General features: G+C 40.0%; 1 protein-coding gene and 1 long non-coding RNA gene across 2 annotated transcripts in view; one reads left to right on the top strand and one right to left on the bottom strand.

The window, feature by feature from the left end:
- Positions 1-27,736, top strand: part of CSMD1 (CUB and Sushi multiple domains 1) — a 2,063,616-nt gene that overhangs the window by 1,558,768 nt on the left and 477,112 nt on the right. The window contains exon 13 of the mRNA XM_024251429.3: positions 27,110-27,292. Within this exon, the coding sequence (XP_024107197.3) occupies positions 27,110-27,292 (183 nt within the window). The remainder of the gene's footprint in view (positions 1-27,109; positions 27,293-27,736) is intronic.
- On the bottom strand, positions 8,171-27,605 carry LOC134761898 (uncharacterized). The gene is made up of 4 exons (XR_010141046.1): positions 27,538-27,605; positions 15,287-15,428; positions 12,632-12,743; positions 8,171-8,358 (listed from the first exon to the last, which is right to left on the bottom strand). It is a non-coding gene; the product is annotated as an uncharacterized LOC134761898 (long non-coding RNA).

Raw genomic sequence — 27,736 nt, 5'->3', positions numbered from 1 at the left:
AGATGAATACAAGACGGGAGCAGACAAGCTGTCTGCGGATGTTAAATTAGTTATTTTATTCAGCAGCAAAATGACGTCCATGCGGCAGGAATGAGGGGGATAGGGGGAAAAGGTGGAGAGATCAGATCAAACAGTTAGGTTGAGAATTAACATTAATAAATGGGATTTCCTCACGATTTTAGGCTGGAGAAGTAATATAATCTAAATTATGTTCAGTATTTAGAAGGAAATATTTGTACTTCATAAGGCAGAAAATTTTTGAACTGTCTATAACAAAATGCAGTGAAAACACATATTAACTGTCAGGGATACTATTTTCTTTAATATAGGCTTGTATGGAATAAGTGAATATTGAATTAACTGGAACTCTTTACAAATGCTTCGAAGAAATTAAATGGAAAAGTCATAAAATCACCTTGATCTTTAATTTTGGTGTTACATATAGGAACATCTACTGGTAATTAGATGAGTTTTGCATTAGAGATTATATCAACCAGAAAATGAAATAAAGTTTTAAAAAACGATTTAGACGTACCTTATAGAGGTAATATTCTGAAAGTACGCTGGCACAAATGGGAAATGTTCTAAGGAATATTTACTATGATGGCCTTATCTAAACATTTACTGCCAGAGAACCTCAAAGGTATTCTTATATAATTCTAAGGTTACTCTGGAAAGCATCAGATGCTACTAAGACCTCAGGTCTCATAATCAAAGAATGCCAAGAATGATGTGATTGTTGTAGTTTATGAGAAAGCAGAGAAATCACTCAGTGCTTTGCCACCTAACAGGAAATCTTTAGACCTCCAGAGGGGCGTCTTGCCTGGGAGCCATCTGAGATTTTGCAGGGTTGAGCACCTTAGTCCGGGGAACTTTGTAGCTGACTTAACCAGAAGTTGAAGCAGGAAGCAATTTCCAGTGCAAGAGAGAATGGCTGAGCTGCCACGGGAGCCAGTTTTTCAGTCCTAGAACTGTGCAGTGATGAATCTGCTCTTAAGTCTCACGTAGGGAAATTAAAAGTCAACACAAGCCTGAATTTAACTTCAGATTAGAAAATAAGAATATGGGGGTGCAGGCATTCTGTCACTTTCCACTAAGAGAGAAGCATCTCACCAATGTCGGGTGCTACATGGCCATCTGATGGGCCAAGACATAAAGAAGATGCCCTCTTCACCACTAGAGTGTGGCACGTGTGCATGGCTTTAATGAGAAAATAATTTAGACTGCCCAGAGGAACCATGGTCATTACATAATAAGGAGATCTTGAAAAATGAACCAAGAAGCAACCTGCCCACACCACACAACACCAACCACAAATAAAGAAAAAATAAAATATTTAATTTAGGAGCAAAGGGGATATTAAGAAAGTGGGTAGTTCACTTAATGCCCAATTTGAAAGGCAGAAGGGATTCTCATTGAAAATATTTGCAGGAAAACAGTCAGGCAGTGGAAGTCCCTCTCAAGGAAATCAAAATAAAGCTATACGGTCAGAAGACCTGGAGATAAGTTAGAAGAATGTTGAAGAAACAGAAAAGTAACTACATCTCTGCATCAACAACTATAGTTCCACAAAAGTTATCTAATAAAGTTTATTTCTATTTCATTCATTGTTTCTTCAAAATCCCACCATGTTTATCAAAATCCAACTTTCTAACCTTCCAATCTCTGTATAAAATGTATTCCTTGGATTATAACTTTTAAAAACTAGGTTGCTATGACACAGTGTTCAAGTAAATTTATTTTTTCAATGACTTGTTCCCACATCTTAAACTGAATTTTGTATACCATCTGCTACTGGAAGAACCTGACTGTAACCCCCCCATTTATTGATAAGGTATGTTCTTCAATGATTAGAAGAAATGTACTGTGTGTCTCTGTGTGTTTAGGCATTACTCTGATGACTATATTTAAGCAGATCCATTTCACGTAAACAATGTAGAATAAAAATAAGCCCATGTTGGCCATGCGTGGTGGCTCATGCCTGTAATCCCGGGACTTTGGGAGGCCAAGGTGGGCAGATCACGAGGTCAAGAGACCAAGACCATCCTGGCCAACACGGTGAAACCCCGTCTCTACTAAAAATACAAAAATTAGCTGGGTGTGGTGGCACACGCCTGTAGTCCCAGCTACTCAGGAAGCTGAGGCAGGAGAATCTCTTGATCCCGGGAGGCAGAGGTTGAGGTTGCAGTGAGCCAAGATCGCACCACTGCACTCCAGCCTGGTGACAGAGTGAGACTCTGTCTCAAAAAAAAAAAAAAAAAAAAAAAAAAAAGCCCATATTGAAAACAATTTTTAACTTTCAGTAATGGGAAGGAGTAACAACTTTTCTAAAAATTATCATTTCTATTTTTGCACCAAAGACTTGGCAACAATTATCTGCAAAAGCTAAGCAGGAACTGTCGTGGTATAAATACATTTCATCATTTGGAAATGCTAAGGAGTAAACACTTTACATGATTTTTTTCTTTTAACCTTCTATCTTTCATTTGCATAGTTTCTCAATCCCAAATATTTTATTTAAAAATCTATTTCTTTAAAAGGGGTTTTATTTTTCTATAGTCATATTCAGTTCTCTACCCATGCCTCTTCCCGATTGTAATGCCCAGAATAAGAAGTTCGGGTATTACCAGGCAATCTATTGAGTCGCTTTCTGGTGAGTTGTTGGTTGATAACTACTAATTGGGTTCTGGGACTTTTCCTTAGACCCTATTATTATGTTATAATTTTCGGAGTAGGAACTTCAAAAATTAAGCAGAAAATGGAATCCACACAATGATCTCTTACATGATCACATTCGAGTCTGTGATACTATCAAGCATCTACTAACATTTGAAAGAAGTGTGACGTAGTGAAGTCATGTCAAGGCAGGAAGTAAGAGGTGCTGCAGAAGAGCAGCCGATATCTTATCTCACTGTGGGCATGGTGGCAGGCTGGTAGAAGAAGACACTTGTATGGAATAAAACATTTATTTTATCCAATGTTATGAATAAATAGGAGCAAATTTTAAAAGACATTGAAAAAGTTATCGTTGTAGATAGAGCAAAAGTAAAGTGAGAGATATGATGTGTTTCCTCTTAATTTTAGCAAGACTTTGGGTCATATGTTACTGGAAACATGAAGGGAGAACATTAATAAACAAGTTTTGTCAGTTGTTTATTGGTGGAAATGAGGTAAATCAAGTAGAGATAGAAGAAAATTCAAGTAAAGTATAATTTAACTCTCATACAAGGGATGGAAGAGAGGCATGCACTACTGGAAAAAAGGCATGGGGATGGGATGGGGCAGAGAGGCAGCAAGATGAACACCAGTTAAATAGCCTTTTAAAACTCAAAGTGACATGCTGACTTTCGGGAAAAGACAAACTGGGAATACAAAAGCGGCACACTAAAGCAACTGCCTAGTGGGAAAATGAGATGGGAACATTCTCAGTCTCCAAGTTACTGCCTTTCTGTAAGCAGAGGACAGTACGCAGGGTGAGACCAGATTAGTGATGGCCCAGGTGTGACACCTGCACATGGGAGGGAAGGTGAGGGATGGGGAGTTTCAGCTGCTGCATGGACTTGTGTCTTAGTGGAATTGGGAAATCCTAATCTCCATCATCCCTCTTCCGTAGAGAGTCCATACAGTTGCTTGCTCTGTTGGTGTCTTAACCATATTCACTTTCTAATGGGCACCTTACTGTCTAGAAGAGAAAGTCTAGAAGCCTGGAAACTGCATTTCCCAAAATCCATTACTAGCAGGGTTCCTGATCTTGCTAAGGAACTAAAACCAAGAAGAGAGATTTAAGGGCTCAGACAATGCAATGAGAAAAGCATTGAAAAGTGAAATTTCATAGAAAAGTGAAACCTCCACTTTACTAGTTATGCAACTATTTAATGCTTAGAATATTATCTACTTTTCTTCAAGCTTCAATTATTTTATCTGTAAAATAAGGTAAACAATAGAACTGATCTTATACATTTACAAAAAAGCTTTCTTGAATTTTTTTTTTTTTTTTTTTTTGGGATGGGGTCTCGCTCTGTTACCCAGGGTGGAGCCCAGGGCCGTGATCACTGCTCACTGCAACCTCCACCTCCAGGATTCAGGTGATCTTCCTGCCTCAGCCTCCTGAGTAGCTGGGATTATAGGCACCTGCCACCAAGCCTGGCTAATTTTTGTATTTTTAGTGGAGACGTGGTTTCACCATTTTGGACACGCTGGTCTCAAACTCCTGACCTCAAATGATCCACCCACCTCAGCCTCCCAAAGTGTTGGGATTACAGGCATGAGCCACTGTGCCTAGCACAAAAATGCTTTAACATGTTGTAATGATGAAATAAAGGGACTTCATAACCATCATCTATTTGATAAACATTAATTAAATACCTACTATATATGTCAGACAATATGTTCAGCATTAAAAAAATAAACAGAAGACAGATACAGTTCCCGCTGTCATGGTGTGTATAATCTAGTTTAAAATATAATAACACATACAAAATGATTTCTACATTTCTCAGCACGTAGTAAGCGGTTTTAAATGTCACCTGTAATTATTCATTTGCTGCTAATGATGAAATAACATCTCCCTTATAGCAGATAGTCCTAGATATCAGTGGAAGATGTATCACAGAGGGAAGATGAGATATTAGAAATCTCAATATATGTATGTGTATATTCATGTTTGTATGTATATGTATGTGTGTATATATGTATGTGTGTATGTATGTATATACACGTGTGTGTATATACATACATACTTGGCAATTATATTTTTGTTCTGATTTATCCTCTTTTATAATTAAATTAGTACATGTATACCCACACACACATACATACATACATACAGATATCGATTAATACATATAGAGATTGACAAATAAGAAATAGACAATGTGGCCAGTGCCCCTGGTGTGGTCTGGTGCACAGTCTATGTGACCAAACTCAGTAGTGCTGGCTGTTGGTGTGGATGTATTTTTGTGGGGGAGGTGGGACTATCAGTAATTTATTATAGGTAAAGTATAAATTATAAGTCACAGAAAACAACAACCATAGACTTTATTTCATAGAAACTTTTAGGCTGAAAAATCTAACAATTTAACAACATTTAACAGTTTCATTAAATTATATTTTATGCACAAGAAATGCAGATATTTAAAAGTGTGCAATTTGATGAGTTTTGATAAAGGTCAACCCTTGTTTTCTCCACCCCTCGTCAAGATATTGAACATTGTTGACACCTCCCAGAGTGTGAATACCTCATAGTGAAAGATATTGAACATTCTTGATACCCCCCAAAGTGTCTTCATGCCTTTTTCTCTGCAGGAGCATTTAAGAATGAACGTCCCATGAACATCTGTGTACAAGTGTTGATTTGGACATGGCTTCCATTTCCCTTGGTTCAGTACCTCTGTGTGGAAGGGTCATGTCATATATTAAGTCACGTTTAACTTTTTAAAAAGTTACCAAATTGTTTCCCAAAATAATTTTTGCATTTTATATTTCCTTCAGCATTTTATCATTTCAGTTTCTCTGTGCTTCAGTACATATTTACATTGTGAAATGGTCAAATCAAGGTTCTTAGCATTTGCATCATCTCCAATGTTCATTGTTACTTTATGGTAAAAACATTCAAAATCCTCTCTTCTAACTATTTTGAAATATACCATACAATATTGTTAAGTGTAATCACCCTTCTGCACAATAGCACACAAGAACTTCTTCCATCCACCTGAGACCCTGCACCTGTTAACTCATCTCTCCCCATTCCTGTTCTCCTGCCTTCCCCAGTCTCTGGTAACAACCATTCTATCCTCTGCTCCTATGAGTTCAGCTTTCTGAGTTTCTCCATAAGAGTGAGATGATGTTGTGCTTGTCTTTCTGTGCCTGGTTCACTTCACTTAACAAAGTGTCCTTCAGGTTCATCCATGTTGCTGCAAATGACGGGACTTCTTTCTTTTTATGACCAAATAGTATTCCACATTTTTACCATTATTCATCCATTGATTGACACCTCGGTTCTTTCCATATCTTGGCTATTGTGAATGATCCTGCAATGAACAGGGGAGTGCAGCTATCTCTTCCATGTACTGATTTCATTTCTGTTGGGTATATACCCACTAGTGGGATGGCTGGATCATATGACAGTTCTTTTTTACTTTTATAAGAAAGCTGCATACTGTTTTCCATGGTGGCTGTACTAAGTTCCATCCTCACTAACGGTGAACTCTTACGCACAATTTTTCTAAATGTTTGCTGACATTTGGTATGGTCAATCTTTTAAGGGTTGCTATGAAAGTCTTTTTCTCCCATCATTTTTATTTGAATACTTTCTTTGGTAAAATATGCTCAATATAAACAGTTTGGGATGATTTAATATTCTCAACAGTTTCGTTTCTAGTGCCATTTCTTTAAAGCCCAGCTTCTGTCAAGATTTTTACTGTAATTTGAATTTTTGCATAAGCTGCAAAAGTTATGCTTCTCTTGAGGGCCTGTCCATTCCACTTTGAATAAGGAAGCAGTTCTGGCTGCAGAGCCGTTTTTTAAAGTGACTTTCAAGTTCCCCCTTCCTCGAATGTTTAACAGTCAAGGAAATTCATTCTACATAGTTCAAATATCACTTTTAGGTCCCCAATCATATAGTTGAAATTAGAACTTTTAAAACCTATATGATAATTTAAAATCTATTTAATTTCAAATTTCAGGTGCTGTAAGCATAATAGCTATTTTGTAATTACATTCAGATATAAGTAATGGTAGATGCAAGAACCCAGATAATGCAATTTGACAAAGTTACTATGTTCTTGATGGAATTAAGGCTTAATTCCATTTTCTAAAATTCAAAATTCCTTTACCTTATTAATTCCCGATTCTGTAAGGCACTTGTCAGCCCTGTGAATTATCAGGTGAGCTCATAAACTGATGCTAACATTACACATTGACAGTAATCGATTTGACAGGCAAACGCCTCCTCTGCTGGAAGCAATTGGTCCTCTAGAGAGGGTTTTTAAAGTAGTCTCTTGTTTCCTTTCTGAATTTGATTAAGATAGCTTATTATTAACCTGATTAAATTAAATAGTTACCTTTACATTTCCATGGAATTTGAAAAAAAGTTGATAAAAGGGATAAAGTGAGTTAATGGAAGTTTAATAAAGATCATTATTTTTGCAGGATCACTCTATGAACACTAGATTTGCAGAGTATGGTCAAATAAATTGTTTCATATCTCATAGATTTGAAATATGATTATTTCCATACATGTATATTGATGGAGAAGGTTCTTTTTGCTTCATCCTTATTAAATATTTTCATCATTTGACTGTGAAAGTCTTCATTTTAAATGTTTCAAAAATATATATATAGGAATTGTGGAATCATTAAATATTGTTAAATTTTTATGATTAGTTATAGCTATTATTAAATAGGGGACTGGGACCATCTTTTTATGGGAAGTTTTGACTTGAAGAAAAATTGGTACTGATTCATTTCCAGGTCTTCAGTTTGCACTTCTGATTTTATTTGTGTCATTTTGTGGTTTGCAATGAAGTAGGCTGGCCTTGAAAATCTCAAAGCAAAATAAAATCTGACCAGTTCTTGTTATGCTTATTCAGTGATATAGTTTGGCTGAGTCCGCACTCAAAATCTCATCTTGATTTGTAGTCCCTATGATCCCCATAATCTTCTTGTGTCAAAGGAGAGGCCAAGTAGAGTGATCGAATCATGGGGGTGGTTTCCACTGTGCTGCTGTCATGGTAGTGAGTGAGTTCTCATGACATGTGTTGGTTTTATAAGTGTTTGGTAATTCCCCCTGCATTCCTCTCCTTCATGCCGCCTTGTGAAGAAGGCATCTTGCTTCCCCTTTACCTGCCACCACGATTGTAAGTTTCCTGAGGCCTCTCCAGCCATGCTGAACTGTGAGTCAATTAGACCTCTTTCCTTTATAAACTACCCAGTCTTGAGCAGTTCTTTATAGTAGTACAAAAATGGACTAATACATCCAGTGATTTGGAACATGAGGTAACTAACTAGGCACAACCCATTAAATATAACTTAGCACCAATTACTTTGTGTCAGACCTACATTTTAGTAAACTATAAAGCTTAGCACAATAATTTGACTTAGTGGTTTCTAATGTAAGAAAAATAAAGTTGACAAGTTTTTAAAAAGTTAATTATGGCATCTCACCTTGAAACTGGCAGTGTCAAGAAATAAAAACATAAATAAAAAATTATATTGCCTTGTGTCTTCATCTGTCCTGGTGTTTAATATGGAGAAGTCACTTAAGATGACATTGAAGGAGGAGAGAAGGCAATTGAGGGAAAGAGCAGGTGGACAGTCTCCAGCTTCCTTTTCCATTAATTGATTTGAAAAGTGATGGTCCTATTTTTTTTTATAAAAAAGCAAAGTTAGAGAAGTCGAGCTAAATTAGATCCAAAAGGGGAGTTCCAAGTATCTATGGGTCTCATGATCACTATCTGATACATAACCTATGGAACAAAATAACCTCTGGTACTTAAAAAAATTGATGATCAAGAAATAATTTAACTCATGTGATTTGCAGGATGGAACTTTTAGGAGTAGTGTGTATATTACTGAGAATGAAATCCTGATTCTAATAGAGGTCCTCATGTGCCCTGCCTTTGTATTTACTATTATTGAAAGGAAAATATTAGGGATAGGAGAATACAAATTTGGAAAACATTACCAAGTATAATTCATGCAATAGTCTATTCTGCTTTTTTATATTTTCACAGATTATCAAGAATATTTTCAGAGTGGCACAGATTTTTTTTAAATAACTTTCTGATTCTACATAGACCCAGGTTTTTTGTTCACAGAGACACATTTTACTTGAGATAAAACCCCTTTTATTCTAGTGGGAAATACAATGCAGATTCCATTACTCACCTTTTAGAGATGATGGCCACTAAAATCTTTTGTGGTCATCTTTGATCAGTTTTATTCTAACAGGTCATAGTTATTCACCTCAATGTCAATATACATGAATCAAGGTGCTGAAATTTACCTTGGTTAAATTTGCTGTCTATTGAATAAAAAGAGAGAAAAAGGGTATCTGAACCTAGCCAGATTTTCTTTGATGTTTTTCTTGAGGGCAGAATGCACTAACAACAACAGCAGAGTAATGAAAACTCTCTGGGCTCCCTGCTGCTGGGACGGGGCATTTCCTTTTTTTTCCTTTTTTGTTTTCTCTCTTTTTTTTTTTTTTTTCTTTTTTGAGACAGAGTCTTGCTCTTTCTCCCAGGCCAGAGTGCAGTGGCCCAATCTCAGATCACTGCAACCTCCACCTCCTGGGTTCAAGCGGTTCTCCTGCCTCAGCCTCCCAAGTAGCTGGGATTACAGGCAGGCGCCACCGCGCTCAGTTAATTTTTGTATTTTTAGTAGAGATGGGGTTTCACCATGTTGGCCAGGATGGTCTGGATCTCTCGACCTCATGATCCGCCCGCCTCAGCCTCCCAAAGTGCTGGGATTACAGGCCTGAGCCACCACGCCCAGCTAATTTTTGTATTTTTAGTAGAGACAGGGTTTCACCATGTTGGCCAGGATGGTCTTGATCTCTTGACCTCGTGATCCACCTGCCTCAGCCTCCCAAAGTGCTGGGATTACAGGCGTGAGCCACTGTGCCCAGCTGGGACAGGGCATTTTCAACATACAGGAGTTTCCCTTGTCCAAAGGAGATAAGCTCTAAGTCCCCCAGTGGATGCCTGAAACCAAGCCCTGTGTATTATGCTTTTTCTATGCATACATACTTCTGATAAAGTTTAATTGATAGGCTAGACACAGTAAGAGATTAACAACAATGACTAATGATAAAATAGGACAAGCATGGTGGCGCTTTGGGAGGCTGGGACAGGAGGATTGCTTGAGCCCAGGGACTTGGAACCAGCCTGGTCAACATAGTGAGACCCCTGTCTCTACAAAAGTAAAATAAAATCATTATCTGGGTGTGGTGGCATGTACCTGTTGTCCCAGCCACTCAAGGGGCTGAGGTCAAAAGATCACTTGAGCCCAGGAGCCTGAGATCATAGTGAGTCAGCCATGATGGCGCCCAGCCTGGAGAACAGAGCATGACCCTGTCTCAAATAAAATAATATTAAAAAAATAGAGTGATGATAACAATATGCCAATTTCATTACTCTTGGGCCATTGTTAAGTCAAATAAGCGTTCCTTGAACACAAACACTGTGGTTCCTTGACAGTTGACCTGATAATCAAGAAGGATAATTCCATCCTGATAGAAATGGCAAAGGAAGTAAGATCATTGTGTAATCACAGAAACACACATTTTTTTCTTTATTTGAATGAAAAAGAAAGATTTTGTGTTTAAATTGTGATACTAGGGTTACATTTTTGAAGTCATATTGTTTTACTAAGTGTAATTACAAAAACTACAAGAACAATAGCCAAGTAATTTTTTAACTTTTTTTCTCTATATGACCTAAGGGACAATCATTAAGTTACACGTATTCACATACAAACAGTGAATAAATACACAGACTAGACGTGCAACTTTGTGGTATGTTTTGCTTGGTACACTCTCAATGAACGCAGTAACTGGGCAATGTGCAAACTATTCAATAGTTTCCCAAGTTTGCTAATCAGAGATTATTAAGTCAGATTGTATTCAGCATATATAGACTAAACTAGGCAATACCTGGCTTTTTCAAACAAATATGATAAACTCTAATTGAATCATGGTGTATTTCATTATGCTCTTAGATACAAATGAGCTTCCTATACTAAACAAATATGATAAACTCTAATTGAATCATGATATATTTCATTATGCTCTTAGATATAAATGAGCTTCCTATACTGATAAATTTGTATTCATATTTATAGTTGAATAATGAATGCATTGAAAATAAAAGAAATAATTTTTCAAAGGAGGTAAATTTTTAAAAAATGGTCTGGAAGACCTTGGAGAGACTGCTTTTTCACCAACAAAGAAAACTGGTACTGTGAATCTTTTCTGATTTTGTAAGTAGCCAAAAATAGTTAAATAATTGAGGTGTGTGTTTATTTGAGGGCCACAATTAATTTGTCTAAACACAAGGGGCTCGTGCCCTAGGACTAGTGGAGGTGACTTCCACCATCCCAGTTGTGAGGAGATACAAGGTCGCTGAGGAGATACCCATTCAGCAGAAAGCATGTGCCTATTCTGTAACCCAACAATCCCACCCATAAGTGTTCACCCGAGTGAAATAAAAACACATTTCCACACAAACACCTGGGACGGAACATTCATAAGACTTTCTTCATAATAGCCCCAAACTGGAAACAACCCAATTGCCATCAGCTGGTGATGAGATAGACAAATGATGCCAATGCCACACAGTGGAGAACCATTGAGTCAGCTGGTGATGAGATAGATAAATGGTGCCAAAGCCACACAGTAGGGAACCATTGAGTCAGCCGGTGATGAGATAGATAAATGGTAGCAAAGCCACACAGTGGACAACCATTGAGTCAGCCGGTGATGAGATAGATAAATGGTGCCAAAGCCACACAGTGGACAACCATTGAGTCAGCTGGTGATGAGATAGACAAATGGTGCCAAAGCCACACAGTGGAGAATCATTGAGTCAGCTGTGATGAGATAGACAAATGGTGCCAAAGCCACACAGTGGACAACCATTGAGTCAGCTGGTGATGAGATAGACAAATGGTGCCAAAGCCACACAGTGGACAACCATTGAGTCAGCCGGTGATGAGATAGACAAATGGTGCCAAAGCCACACAGTGGACAACCATTGAGTCAGCCGGTGATGAGATAGACAAATGGTGCCAAAGCCACACAGTGGAGAATCATTGAGTCAGCTGGTGATGAGATAGAAAAATGGTGCCAAAGCCACACAGGGGAGAATCATTGAGTCAGCTGTGATGAGATAGACAAATGGTGCCAAAGCCACACAGTGGAGAACCATTGAGCAACAAAAAGTTCATAACTACTGATACGGGGAACCAAATGGATGAATCTCGGAATCATTACACTCAGTGAAAGAAACCAGACACAAAAATGTATGTACCCTATGATTCCATTTATATGAAATTCTGGAAGAGAGAAAGCTATGGTGACAGAAATCAGATCACTGGTTGCCAGGAGCCAGGGAAAGGGAGAAAAAATGGATGGAAAATGGATATGGAGGAAATTGTGGAGGAATGAGAAGGCTCCATACCATGATTTTGGTGTTGGATACATGACTATAACCTTTAGTCAAATTCATCAAATTAAATTATGACTTATTAAATTGTTCATTTAGATGTGGTAAAATTTGTGGTACCTAATTCATCACTTAATTAAACTGATTCTTTAAAAATATCATTGAACTACGATGAGTAATAATAAGTGACCCCAAAATAATTTAATCTGTTTAATTATTTTTTAAATACATAGGACTGTACAACTAGACTAGCTGGTGCTGGTGTTTGAAGGTGTCGCCTGTAAAATTTAGGTGTTGCCAATTTGGTAGCAGTAAGAGCTGTGACCCTTAATAAAGAGCTTAACAAAGAGAACCTACCCCTTTTGCCCTTTTCCTTCTGCCACGTGAGGACACAGTGTTCCTCCCTCTGGAGGACACAGAGTTCATGGCACTATTTTGGAAGCAGAGAGCAGTTCTCATCAGATACCAACCTTGCCAGTGCCTTTATCTTGGTCTTCCCAGCCTCTCGAACCATGAGAAATATATTTCTGCTCTTCATACATTACCCAGTCTATGTTTTTCTGTTATCGCAGCACAAGGGGACTAAGACAATGAAAAATACATAAAATCACTGGCATCAGAAAAATGCATCTAAAATAGATTTGAAATATTTATTTCCCACTTGATTCCCAAAAGACAGATCATGGTCTAGCCCTATTGTAACATGCTCTTTTTCAAAATTTACTGTTTTGTCTTCTGTCTTCTGTTTTTGTCTTACAACAGATTTCTTTAGTAGTATACCTTTTAAAATGCTTTCAAACAGACTCAATTATAAGAATTACTGATATGCACATGATATTTTTGAAAGATTCTTTCAATAGGCATTTTTGGAAAAGTCAGTGGAAAAACAATGTGGAAAGTGGCCCCACATCCAAGATTCTTGGTTCCTCTTTCAGGTTTAACTTGTGGCTCATTTTTTCCAACTCCCTCAACAAACCCCAAATTATTGGCGGAACATTGATCAGGTCCCCAGAATTGTATGCCATCAAGAATACTGACTGGCTAAGTGTGAGTCCAGCCCTGGAGGAAACTGCAGCCCCTTCATGGTGAGAGGCAACAAGACTGAAAATAAGTGAAACTAAGTTTCAAAGGAATGAAATACTGGTGCGGAGTAGAGTGACCTTGGAGATTTCATTGATCACCTAGTCATGGGAAAGGTAGATAGATGTAGATGATAGAACCCACTCTAGGACATCAGCAGGGCCGGACATGGTGGCTCACACTCTAAGCCATCTGTGGGGCCGGGCGAGGTGGCTCACGCTCTAAGCCATCTGTGGGGCCGGGCACGGTGGCTCACGCTCTAAGACATCTCTGGGGCCGGGCGCAGTGGCTCACACTCTAAGACATCTGTGGGGCCAGGCTCAGTGGCTCACACTGTAAGACATCTGTGTGGCCGGGCATGGTGGCTCACGCTCTAAGACATCTCTGGGGCCGGGTGCAGTGGCTCACACTCTAAGACATCTGTGGGGCCAGGCTCAGTGGCTCACACTGTAAGACATCTGTGTGGCCGGGCATGGTGGCTCACACTCTAAGACATCTGTGGGGCCGGGCGCGGCGGCTCACGCTCTAAGACATCTGTGGGGCCGGGCGCGGCGGCTCACGCTCTAAGACATCTGTGGGGCCGGGCGCGGCGGCTCACGCTCTAAGACATCTGTGGGGCCGGGCGCGGCGGCTCACGCTCTAAGCCATCTGTGGGGCCGGGCGCGGTGGCTCACGCTCTAAGACATCTGTGGGGCCGGGCGCGGTGGCTCACGCTCTAAGACATCTGTGGGGCTGGGAGCGGTGGCTAATACTCTAAGCCATCTGTGGGGCCGGGCGAGGTGGCTCACGCTCTAAGCCATCTGTGGGGCTGGGAGCGGTGGCTAATACTCTAAGCCATCTGTGGGGCCGGGCGAGGTGGCTCACGCTCTAAGACATCTGTGGGGCCGGGCGCGGTGGCTCACGCTCTAAGCCATCTGTGGGGCCGGGCGTGGTGGCTCACGCTCTAAGCCATCTGTGGGGCTGGGAGCGGTGGCTAATACTCTAAGACATCTGTGGGGCCGGGCGAGGTGGCTCACGCTCTAAGACATCTGTGGGGCCGGGCGCGGTGGCTCACGCTCTAAGCCATCTGTGGGGCCGGGCGCGGTGGCTCACGCTCTAAGACATCTGTGGGGCCGGGCGAGGTGGCTCACGCTCTAAGCCATCTGTGGGGCCGGGCGAGGTGGCTCACGCTCTAAGACATCTGTGGGGCCGGGCGAGGTGGCTCACGCTCTAAGCCATCTGTGGGGCCGGGCGCGGTGGCTCACGCTCTAAGACATCTGTGGGGCCGGGCGCGGTGGCTCACGCTCTAAGACATCTGTGGGGCCGGGCGCGGTGGCTCACGCTCTAAGACATCTGTGGGGCCGGGCGCGGTGGCTTGCGCTCTAAGCCATCTGTGGGGCCGGGCGCGGTGGCTAATACTCTAAGACATCTGTGGGGCCGGGCACGGTGGCTCACGCTCTAAGCCATCTGTGGGGCCGGGCGTGGTGGCTAATACTCTAAGCCATCTGTGGGGCCGGGCGCGGTGGCTAATACTCTAAGCCATCTGTGGGGCCGGGCACGGTGGCTCACGCTCTAAGCCATCTGTGGGGCCGGGCACGGTGGCTCACGCTCTAAGCCATCTGTGGGGCCGGGCACGGTGGCTCACGCTCTAAGCCATCTGTGGGGCCGGGCGAGGTGGCTCACGCTCTAAGCCATCTGTGGGGCCGGGCGAGGTGGCTCACGCTCTAAGACATCTGTGGGGCCGGGCGCGGCGGCTCACGCTCTAAGCCATCTGTGGGGCCGGGCGCGGTGGCTCACGCTCTAAGACATCTGTGGGGCCGGGCGCGGTGGCTCACGCTCTAAGCCATCTGTGGGGCCGGGCGCGGTGGCTAATACTCTAAGCCATCTGTGGGGCCGGGCACGGTGGCTCACGCTCTAAGCCATCTGTGGGGCCGGGCGCGGTGGCACACGCCTGTAATCCCAGCACTTTGGGAGGCCGAGGTGGGTGGACCGCCTGAAGTTAGAAGTTAGAGACCAGATTGACCAATATGGTGAAACCCTGTCTCTACTAAAAATACAAGAATTACCTGGGCATGGTGTCATGCACCTGCAGTTCTAGCTACTCTGGAGGCCGAGACAGGACAATTTCTTGAACCTGGGAGGTGGAAATTGTAGGGAGCCAAGATCCCAGCACTGCACTCCAGTCTGGGCAACAGAGCAAGACACTGTCTGAAAAAAAGAAAAAAAGAAAAAGTCATCTGTAGAATTTATAATTTAGAAATCTGGGGATTTTTTTTATCTTGGGGATAAACACATAATCAAACAGGCTAAATATTATCTTGAATTGGCTGATATTACTAAAGTCTACAAAATTGTTATTTTCATAGTGAGAACTCCTCTATTCTTTGTTTTGTGTAAATAAAATGAAGTCTTTGGTAAGGTAGAGAATGATGTTTCTCTTTTCATAATCACAACCTGGGATTGTATATAGTAACTCTTATTTGCATTTGGTCATTCCTTTATCTCTGCCCATTCAATGTGTGGCTCCCTCAGGAATGCGGGCTCAGAGCAGTTCTTCTCATCCTATATACAACTGTTTCCTTCTGGAGGACCTACTCAGGGCCAATCTCTGGATCCAGTCTCTGAAGACCACCACCCTTTATACTTTTATGACTATGCATTTTCCTCCAGACTTGGTTTCAATTGTCTTGTATTAAGAGTTTAAGAAAAGAAATTGCCTATCAATTTCATAAAATATTAAAGATGTAATTTTCATTTTTTCATACTGAAAATGAGCATAGAATCAGCAAATGAAGCTTCATCTTCAGTTATTGTAATAAAACGACCATCACCACAGTAAAACTTTACACAGCTTTTAGTGTCTTTTTTTTTAATAATCTACAGCACAGAGGAAAACTATAAATGGGCAGTATTAGTCTCTTTAATATATAATAAATTCTGATTATTAGATAACTGGACCAAGAGAAACAGGAAAGAGTGATTATTCTCAATCATGGGAAGCATTTTACTTATTATTTTTAATATATTGGAGCGTAAACATGTACCATCTTTATGTGTTTAAGGAATCTTTTCAATCCATGCACAGAATGGTGAAAGTAATAGAATGTTCAAAATCTTAGTATTCCATAACCTATGCCTAAAACGAATCATTGCAAGTGTGACAAAGGTATTGAGACCCAAAAGTTTAGAATTTGACTAATTTTTAACCAGAACAGTAGTACACATTTAAAAACAACACTGATTTCTTTTTTAAAATTAACATTTTTTATTTTAAAGTAGTTTTAGGTTTAAAGAAAAGTTGCAAAGCTAGTACAGAGCATTTCTGTCCACCCCACAGCCAGTTTCTCTATATTTAATATTTTATATTATATTTTTATCATAAAATATATTACAAAATAAAATATAAAATATATTATAAAATTTATAAAATTATAAAATAATATAAAATAATATATTTTTTTTTATATAGGTACATGCATCACAACATGAAAACGTTATTAACGGAAGGTCATACTTTATTCAGATTTCCATGGCTTTTTTTTTTTCCTAGTGCCCTTTTCCTGTCCCAGGAACCACCCAGATCTACCCTGAGTTAATTGTCCTGACTCATCTGGTCCCTCTGAATTGTAACTGCCTTTCCTTGGTTTGATGATCTTGGGTGTTTTGAGGAGTCCTGGTTGGTATTGTGTAGACTGTTCCTCAGATGATATTTACCTGATGCTTTTCTCGTGGTTAGACAGGTTATACGTTTTTGAGGAATACCATAAAGTAGTTGTATCTTTTAAGGACTTTTATCAAATTATTCTGAGGACTTAGTTTGACTTTCCTTAAGTTGAATGACTTCCCAACCATTGAAATTAAAAGTGATATCAATGATGATGTTAATAATAGCAAGGAGATATAATTTAATATACACTGGGCTCTATTTAAGCACTTTGCATTGGATCTTCATGCATTGGATCTTTAAGGAGATGGGAACGATTATTATCCACAATTAGGTAAACAGGTAATTCCAACAACTCACAGGAAGTCACATGGATAATTCACGTTGCTGAGATTCCATCTAAAACAGGATCTATTCCAAGAGTCTATGTTTCTACTCACTTTGCTATCCTGCTTCCAGACTATGGTCTAGAAGTAGCAGGAAAATAAAGCAATTAATTTATGCAAAACTGTATTGATGAAGATTATTTCTTTTAATGAATTTAGATATGCAGATTTTTTTCTTGACATGTTGGCTATTTGGTATTCGATAAGAACATTGTAGGTGACGAAAGTAATCAGAATTATTTCTCCACTTTTTTTTTCCTATTTATTTGCTTGTCAATCCTGTTGATAAAAGGGGTTACGAATCTATAGCAATTGGCCAGACATGGGATTTTCCAGATTTCAGAATTTCCTAGTTAGCTGAGGGTTACTTGAATATCCTTCTCCAAACAGGCAAACACAAATACATAGAGTTTTTATTAAAAATCAATCTATATGCTTATTTAAAAATACAAATGTGTGTATTTTTATTACTTGAAAAACAGAAATTCTAGAGTAGTATATTTTTATTCCTATTTTTTTCACCTGGCTTCATCTGGTGATCAGGACGTTCATCCTTCATTTTCAATTATTCATTTTGGAAACGACAGTGGAGTTATTTTTATTTTTGAAGTTTACAGTGAACCTGAACTCAAGAATAAACCAGGAGCATCTGGTCGGTGCAGATTGTAAGCCTGATAGGATCCTTCTGTGAGGATGACCACTTAGGCACTCAGAAATGTGTCACTTGCTAAGGCAAAAAGTTCAGTTCCTGCTGAGTTAAGAATTAGAGAACAGCGCAGCTTGTGTCATTGAGACGCCTCGACCTCCGGTGAGGTTTATCACTGGCGTTTCAGCCTTAAACAATGGCAACAGACACAGCATAGCATTAAATATTTGTATGCCTTGAGTATAATATAAATGAAAGTAACACTATAGCAAGATGATTTTTCAGGACTAAATTTCTACTAATTAATTCTGGAAAGTAAATTTGCGTTATACATACCTTTCATGTATTCTGAGGTGCTTTTCATTACTAGCTTGGCTGTTGTATTCATTTTCTATGTCTTTAAAAGAAATCTATAATATTAAAAGGGAAAAATTCTATCCTTTAAAATGATTCATTCTTCCTTCTCATTTCCTACGATGGTCTGACATTTATTTGTGGAATCCCGTGTGTCTACCTGATGAGCAATTTGGAAATTCAGTGGAGACGCCCTGTGATGTTAGTGTAGATTTCTCTCGCTCTGGTGCAGGGCAGTGGGATCACTGGAAAACCTGCTTCTCATTATGTTGCAGGTTATGGCAGACAGACCTGTTGAGCTGAGACACAGGACATTGTTGGATCTTAATCTTCAGCTCAGAATCAATCCTCTTATATACCCAGATCAGGTTACTAGATCGGTGGGACCATCAGGGAATTTAGCCAAGTAAATATGACCCCATGATTATAGCTGACCAATATCTTGAATAAAATTGTTGCTTTCCCAGTAAGTGCTCTCTGAGGTCCGGTCTCTTAGTTTTCTGGGCAGGATCACCAACAAAGTTCTGAATTCCAACAGCACTAATCAATAATTTGGACAGTGCTATAAACAAGTTTGAAAATGTATACTCTTATGGTCTCCATGAGACAAGCGAGATGAGGTGCTGAGACAGTTCATTTCCGTGGTTACTTACAGCCCGAATTTCCAGAGTCCAGCATTTCACACTGGCTCCGCAAGAGGGAAGGAAAAACACAGCAGGTGGAACTCCTGCTCCATCTTAGCTTTTGACTACACCTTTGGAATCATCTCATTCTTGTTTTAGTCAAACAAAGCACATTTGTATGAAAAGCAAATACGGTATTTCATGTACACAACAGAATTTCCCCTGAACACCATAATTAAGCACGATCACACGTCATTTTAACAAGCACAGGCCACTGTAACAGCAATCCGCTACTTTCTGGGCTTATGTGACTGATCGTGACGGACAAGGAGAGAGTCATGGGAGGCTCCGTGTCTGTCCAAGTGCTGGGTTGTGCTGTGTCATATGGTTTTCAGTAATGCCGGGAGCATGTGCCACTTCCATACCACGTGGAAATGTTCTTACACTCTCTCCAAAAAACAGGACCTGTAGACTTCCATTTATGTGCTGCAATCTTGTTTTCCAAAGATGATGAAAATGTATCAATGATTTTAGGGATTTCTGAGTGAAAGCCTCAGGGAAAAAAATGAGAATTAATCTAAGAACAGGCACAATGTGGTCACTTGCACAAGAAACTGTTGCTTTTACTCACTCTCTCTTCAGCGAAAATGGAAGCATATACTGATTTTTCGGCCATTTTAATCTGTTCATTAACACTTCCCACTTGTAGTAGCTATGGTAGCCCTGGAACACACCTTATCTATTCTAGTTTGTGTTTAAAGTTTTCAAGCCCTAAGTTCAGAATACAGATGTTAGTCAAATAGCACATGAGAAAAAAGGCAGACATACAAGCTAGACAGCATTGCTTTTATACAAATAAGCATATAAGAAGTGGTGTAAATATCTTACACAGGCAATAAGAGTTTTGGTCTGCTATTTTGGGAGATAAAAAGTTAGCTGTCTGAAATCTAAACGTTTTCCACTATTTTTAAGAAACATTTCCTGAACAGCTACAGCAGAGTGTTTTCTGCAGAATATTAATTGCAATCCAGTAGCAACCCATATGGAATTTAAAGGTCCCTCTTATTTATGGAACATCATCATAGTAAATCTGTTTTGTGATAACTTGAAGAATCTAAATGAACTCTTCATGGGAACAAAGACTGCAGCAACCTACTATATTTCATATGTCAAACAGAAATTTTATTACCCCATCCAGAATAAATTTGGTAACGCAAGCACAACTGTGGGAGCAGAACATGGTATGATTTAAACTCTTGGTAAATCATTCTCACTAAAATTCAGGAATATCAGCTTATATAATCCAATACTCATCTACTGAGATTTAGAGAAATTGCTATTCGTATACATGACTATGGGTGAACCTAATTTTAGAATTTAGTTTTATTCATTGAGTGCTTTTATACAAAGAACTTTCATAAGTGGTTTTGGAAGGGAAGAGAAAGAACCTGATAAAGCTGTCATTCATGGAGTTCTCATCTACTTGTGGAGACAGGTCACCAAGGACAAAGAACACACAGCAGTGTAGACTGAGCGAGTTCTGTACTAGCTGTGTTGTGTCCATGCACAGCCCTGCCTTGCCTGACCTGCCATCAACATGAGAAACGGTGTTAGCAGGGGATGTGGCCACAGCGGAATCTAAAAGACCAGGCAACTCCCTGGACGTGTTTCCATGTAGCTCCTGGGACACCCACGGTTGACTACACAAAAGGAAACAAGCAAGTGTGCTAACTATGCTTCTGAAGGCACAATTATGTCTCATTCCTTTCTGCCTTCTTCTCAGCCCTTTTTGAAATTCAGGTATATATCAAATACATTTTTATGTGGAAACTCGATGTTTAGAAATCCATCATAGGTCCACACTCATTTATTTCTACCTTCAGAATTCTTTTTCTCTATTTCTCTTGTAGTATTTGGTCCTCTGTTACTTATTTTGTTAAAGAGCCAGTTTTCTAAACTATATCTAAAGAACACTTTTTTTTTGTTTTTTTTTGTTTTTTTTTTGTTGTTTTTTTTTGTTTTGAGATGGAGTCTCGCTCTGTGGCCCAGGCTGGAGTGCAGTTGCGCAATCTCGGCTCACTGCAAGCTCCAGCCTCCCGGGTTCACGCCATTCTCCTGCCTCAGCCTCCCGAGTAGCTGGGACTACAGGTGCCCCCCAACACGCCCGGCTAATTTTTTGTATTTTTAGTAGAGACGGGGTTTCACCATGTTAGCCAGGATGGTCTCGATCTCCTGACCTCATGATCCGCCCATCTCAGCCTCCCAAAGTGCTAGGATTACAGGCGTGAGCCGCCGCGCCCAGCCAAGAACACTTATTTTTAAAAAGGATTGACAAGTGTGAAAAGTCACTGTAGCTAGTGGCTACTCATTGTAAGTGCCAAAAATTAAATATCATATGCAACTCAAAATCTTCTTTGGCAATTTAAAAATTCTCACTTATTCTCATGAAAACTTGGGGACATGTTTCTAAACAACATAGATGCATTTTACCAATAAAGTTTTGTTTTCCATTTATTACTTGTATACTTTTCCGTTTTTCCAGATCTCAGTCTGGAATAAAGCATAAAAAGGGACTGAGCTTCATCAGATTCTCCAGAATACATAAAATCTTCATATAAATACAACATATAATACACACACACCTATAAATGTGGCATATAAGGCTAGGCACAATGGCTCACGCCTGTAATCGCAGCATGTTGGGAGGCTAGAGGAGGGCAGATCACTTGAGGCCAGGAGTTGGAGACCAGCCTGTCCAACATGGTGAAACTCCATCGCTGCTAAAAAATACAAAAATTACCTAGGCGTGGTGGTGCAGGCCTATAATCCCAGCTACACAGGAGGCTGAGCCAAGAGAATCTCTTGAACCTGGGAGGTAGAGGTGACAGTGAGCTGAGATTGTGCCATTGCACTCCAGCCTGGACGACAGAGCGAGGCTCCATCTCAAATAAATAAATGCAACATATAAGTAAGTTCAAGAGATCTATTATACAACATGGTGACTATGGTTAATAATAATGTATTATATTCTTGAAAATTGCTAAGAGTATAGGTGTTCTTAAGAAAAAAATCAAAAGTATGTAAGGTAATGAGTATATTAATTAGCTTTGCTTAGCCATTATGATACGTACACATATTTCAAAATAACATGCTGTAGATGAACAATATATACAATTTATATTTGTCAATTAAAATACAATTAAGTATGTAAATGTGAGTGAGAATAAAAATCATTAAATTGCAAGTTTAATAAGAACAATAATTTAGAAAACATCTGTTGTGTGTTGACTCTGAATAGGTGCTGCGGATTTCACAATCACCAAGATAGACCCTCCCAGGGCTTACAGTAAAGCACAAAAGATAAATATAATGCAGAGTGACAGGTCTTGCTGCAGAAAAGAGAGTGGTGCTAGAGACACCCCAGGCCATCCCCAAGCAAGTGCTGACTGAATTAGAATATCAACAGTGCATGGTTAGGTAAGACAACAGAGGAAAGAATGGACCAAATATTTACAGCAGGTGTGAAGGCTGAAGAGGGGAGACACCCTCAGATACTAAAATAAATTGTAGCAAGTCTGGATTATGAAATACTGGGAAAGAACGAACGAGATATGTCCTAGAAGAAGACAGCGATGTTCATGTCACACAGGGTTCCTGAGTCCTGGATAGGATCTGGACTAAGAATAAAGTTGGTCACCAGAAAAATTTCAAGCAAGGTAAGGTCATCCTTAGAACTGGAGTTTGGGAAAATAGTTTGGCTGAGGCACAGAAAATGGGATGCAGCATGGGGAGCAATGAGAGGACCCCAATAGCATCAACGATGGCAAATGATGATAGACAGTGAGGGGTGAGAACCTGAACTGAGGCACAACTTGGCATGTTTGGGAATATAGCTAGAGCAATAGAGAAAATTTCTGTGTGATGTATTCTGGGGAAGAGAGGGATGTGTGGCAGTATTTGTAACTGGACTATGTAAGCTCTTCGGAATGATCCTTAAACAATATTTTCCTTAGGCCCCTTTATTATAAAATCTTATATCTAGTTCAATAATTTGGAAGAGATATTTTGTACAGCATTTTTTTTTTTTTTTTTTTTTTTTTTTTTTTTTTTTTTTTGCTTTAGGTGCATCAGTCTTATTGATACCAAAGCATAGTGTTTGCTTCTTTTTTTTTCTTTTTTTTAATGGAGTCTCGCTCTGTCACCCAGGCTGGAGTGCAGTGTCGCGATCTTGGCTCACTGCAACCTCCACCTCCTGGGTTCAAGCAATTCTCCTGCTTCGGCCTCCCCAGTAGCTGGGATTCCAGGCATGCACCACCATTCCCAGCTAATTTTTGTATTTTTAGTAGAGATAGGGTTTCATCATGTTGGCCAGGCTGGTCTCCATCTCATGATCTCAGGTGATCCTCCCACCTCAGCCTTCCAAAGTGCTGGAATTACAGGCGTGAGCTACTGCATCTGGCCATAGTGTTTGTTTCTAAGAAAATATGTCAAAATCATCCCTGACATACAGAGAAGGGGGTTTGACACACATACTGTATCAATGTCAACAGTTTCTTACTCATCTTCTACTCTACCTGAAGGTGATATGACCCTCAAATAAAATTCCAAAACCTGTGTGAATTTTGTCACCATAATTTGGAGGCAGTAGTGACACTCAGTGTGTAAGAAGTCAAGAATGCAAAATATTCCAAGGTAGTTCCCCCAAATGAAACATCGCTGGCATAATCATGAAACATGCTTACATTTCTTCTATAACTAAAGAACAAAAGCTAGGTGAAACACGCAAACCTACTGAGTTCAGACCGTGCTACTTTGACAGTTACTAGTCAGCCCCTAATGCCTGATAAGGGACGTGTCCAACACAGGTTCTGTCCACGGCCAGTAGTAGCCATGCATCAGGATAAGCAAACATCAGCCTCTTTGGTGGGATCAGGTAACCACAGGACTCTCTTGACCCTCAGCATGGAAAGCAGAAAGACCCTCACCCTCATTTTATTTCTGAAACCCCTGCACAGTAGAGCTCCCTGAGTTAATTAATATTCAAAATAGTATCCAAAAATGCCACAAGTTATTTTACTCTAAGGAGAAATTGTAAACTTTAGCATCACAGGGCAGAATGAAACATTTAAGGCTTGCTAATAATCATAGCAATAATTATATTTCCAGTGCAATATACCAGGTAATTTCCATGAATTTTATTCTTTAATTCTCATGGCCACCCTTTGAGGTAGGAAGTAGGAAGCTCATAATGTGAAAACGGAGGCTTGACGAGACTAAATTGATCACAGTGGCCCAGCAAACACTGGGGGATTCAAAACCAAATCTGGTGCCTGGACTCCTGACTGAGGAGATTTGTGCTATGCCAGGACCCTGGGCGCCCAGCCCGGCTTCCCAATGGAGAGCCCACATCAAACAAGAGCTCTTTTCTATTATAAACCATGCAGGGTTTTGAATTCACTGTCAATTTCCGTGACAGATGCTCATTCAAGGCATCCCAAGCATTAAATTTAAGTAAATCCATTCCCAGCTCTGTTCAACTCAAGTTCAACAACTTAAACTCCAAGAACTATCTTTAAGCAAAGGTGTTCTCTGTAGATGTATTTGGCTTGTGTTGCATTAGAAACATTTTGCTTTCATACAGCTGACTCTGTAAGGATCATCTTTGTTTGGTAGCCTGAGGTGTGACGTTAGCAGAATACCTTGAACCTCAACCAAATACCTGCATTTTGTGTGTGTGCTATTCTGCTTCACAGAAAGTGGTGATATCCTATGTATTCAGCATCTTCATGCTAGTGTGATAATGTATCAAACTTCACTTCTTTGATATTCCCAGACACTTAGAAGTAAAGTTTCTCCTTTTGAATGCAATATAACATCTCTGGATCAACCTCTGAATGTTTCTGTATCCCTCACAGCAGACCTTCAAACCATCTAGAAATTCAGTTCTGAGTCACTTCTACAAACATTCCCAAAACTGACAGCTTGATTAGAAAGTGGTTAGGTTATGAAAAGGATACTTGCACACACATGTTTATAGCAGCACAATTTGCAATTGCAAACATGTGGAATCAACCCAAATGCCCATCAATCAATGAGTGGATAAAGAAACTGTGGGGTGTGTGTGTGTGTGTGTGTGTGTGTGTGTGTGCGCGTGCGTGTGTGTGAGTGATGGAATACCACTCAACCACAATAAGGAATGAATTAGTGGCATTCGCAGCAACCTGGATGAGATTGGAGACTATTATTCTAAGTGAAGTAACTCAGGAATGCAAAACCAAACATCTTATGTTCTCACTCATAAGTGGGAGCTAAGCTATGAGGATGCAAAGGCATAAGAATGATAAAATAGACCTTGGGGACTCGGGGAAAGGGTGTGAAGTGGATAAGGAATAGAAGACCACAAATTGAGCTCAGCATGTACTGCTTGGGTTCCCCAAAACCTATGGAAATAAAAAAAGAAAGGAAGTAGTTAGGTTACTAAAAAAAAAAACCCCACAAATTGGAATTTGCTCTTGGTCCCTGCAAGATAATAAAATGCAAGCCCATGAAGAATTCTAAAAGTAAAACCAATGCACTTTTGGGACACGTGTCCAGAGAAACCACCCTGAATTTGCTGGGACTCACTTTTCACCTGCCTCTGCTCTTGCAAAGTTGCAGAGGGATCTTTTAAGCCTAAAGTCAGATGACACCAGGTCTCCTCCAAAGCCCTGCAGTGCCCTCTTCCTGCATCACTCTGCACAAACAGGAAGCCCAACAGGCAGGGCCTCCCTTCCACTCCAAACCACATCTGCCCATTTGTCCCTCACTGCCCTGCCAGGGATACTGGGATCACATCTCTTTCTCAAAGGGCTGATTGCCATCTTCCTTCAGGGCATTTTCTTCACCGCCTCTTCCTCCATCCATCCCTCTATACCCCTCTATCTTGTCTTAAATTACCCATCATCAAATCACATTCATTTTTGGGCATCTGAGGTGGGAGGATCACTTGAGCCCAAGAGTTGGAAGTTGCAGTGAGCTATGATCACATCACTGCACTCCAGCCTGGACAACAGAGTGAGATCCTGTCTCAAAAAAATAATAATTTTAAAAATTTTTCCTCCATAAAATGTAACCCCTGTATTAGTCTGTTTTCACACTGCTGATAAAGACATACCCAAGACTGGGCAATTTATAAAAGAAAAAGGTTTAATGGACTTACAGTTCCGCATGGCTGGAGAGGCCTCACAATCATGGTGAAGGCAAGGAGAAGCAAGTCATGTCTTACATGATGGCAGCAGGCAAAGAGAGCTTGTGCAGGCAACTCCCCCTTAGAAAACCGTCACATCTCCTGAGACTTATTCACTATCATGAGAACAGCACAGGAACGACCTGCCCCCATGATCAATTACCTCCCACCAGATCCCTCCCACAACATGTGGGATTCAAAATGAGAATTAGGTGGGGACACAACCAAATCATATCCAGCCCCATGTGTGCAAGGATTTTGTCTCATTTATTCACTAAGCCCTTACCTAGAAGAGGACCTGACACACAGTGGCTCTCAAAAAAAATCTTTTAAATGAATAAATAAATAAAATATTTTAATGAAAACATTCTGTGTAGTTAACATTTGAGACAGATCAACATTTGAAATATAGGTTTGGTGTATTTGGATGCATATTTTATTACAGTGATGTTTTAATGAAAGATTGATTCTGAATATTTTGTTTTCCTCTGCAGACCAAACTGTTATTCATTCTGTTTCATAAGTGAGTGTTAACATTCATTTTAGGGAAAGAATATTCAAATGGATTCTATTTATTTAAATACTCAGTAGGGAATGAAGAATATTATTTGTATTGTTTATAGCAAAAAGCACGTAGTTGAAAATAAAACTGGTATTTGCATTTTAGTAGTAGCAATTGCAGAGAAAAGACCAGAGGTATCCAGAAGATGCACCGATTAATTGCAGCTTTTGTGTTGTCAGCGTGTCTGTGTAGCCATGTGTATCCCTTAAAAGACAGCAAATTAAATACCTTTCCCTTCAGTTGAAATGACATTCTGTTTTTGGTATTTGAAATTAAATTTAAGATCAATTGAATATCCTTTAGAAACAGTTTACAAAAATGATGTTTAGTTCAGCAAAAAGAAGCCACATGTTTACTTTCTAAATTGTAGAGATAAAAATATTCCTTGTGTGTGTGTTTTTAAGGGTTCATTTGTTTTTCCATTTTCAGAAATTGAAAAGGGAGGGTGTGGGGATCCTGGAATACCCGCCTATGGGAAGCGGACGGGCAGCAGTTTCCTCCATGGAGATACACTCACCTTTGAATGCCCGGCGGCCTTTGAGCTGGTGGGGGAGAGAGTTATCACCTGTCAGCAGAACAATCAGTGGTCTGGCAACAAGCCCAGCTGTGTATGTGAGTATTATGCCTTGACCTGGACTCCCTCCTGTCCTGCAAGGATCTTGCAAGGGGAGAAAAGGAGAAAGACACAGACCGCCCGTTTAGGGAGGGCAGCTTTCAGAATAGCTCGGGGTGCCACATTTACTGGAAACAATCAAGGACGTTCTCGAACACCAACTTGCCTGCTTTCTTCATTTAATAAAAACTAATTTATAGTTTCATTACATCTACTTGATAAAATGTACTTGAACATTTCCTACCAGAAAGGGTCATCACATATTCCGTTGTTTCCATCAAAAGCCGATGATAATCTGCTGTATCAGACATCAATACAGCAACAGAGTCCTTTGTGACTTAATAATGCTGTATGACACTTAAACACAAGTTGTTCACCAGTGTGAGCATGGATGGTGGTATTGGTTTGGAATTCAGTTGACGAGCTGCCCACTTCCTCTTAAG

The sequence above is a fragment of the Pongo abelii genome, chromosome 7 (genome assembly GCF_028885655.2).
Source record: "Pongo abelii isolate AG06213 chromosome 7, NHGRI_mPonAbe1-v2.0_pri, whole genome shotgun sequence".
Lineage (NCBI taxonomy): Eukaryota > Metazoa > Chordata > Mammalia > Primates > Hominidae > Pongo > Pongo abelii.
This window is presented reverse-complemented; position numbering and strand designations above follow the sequence as displayed.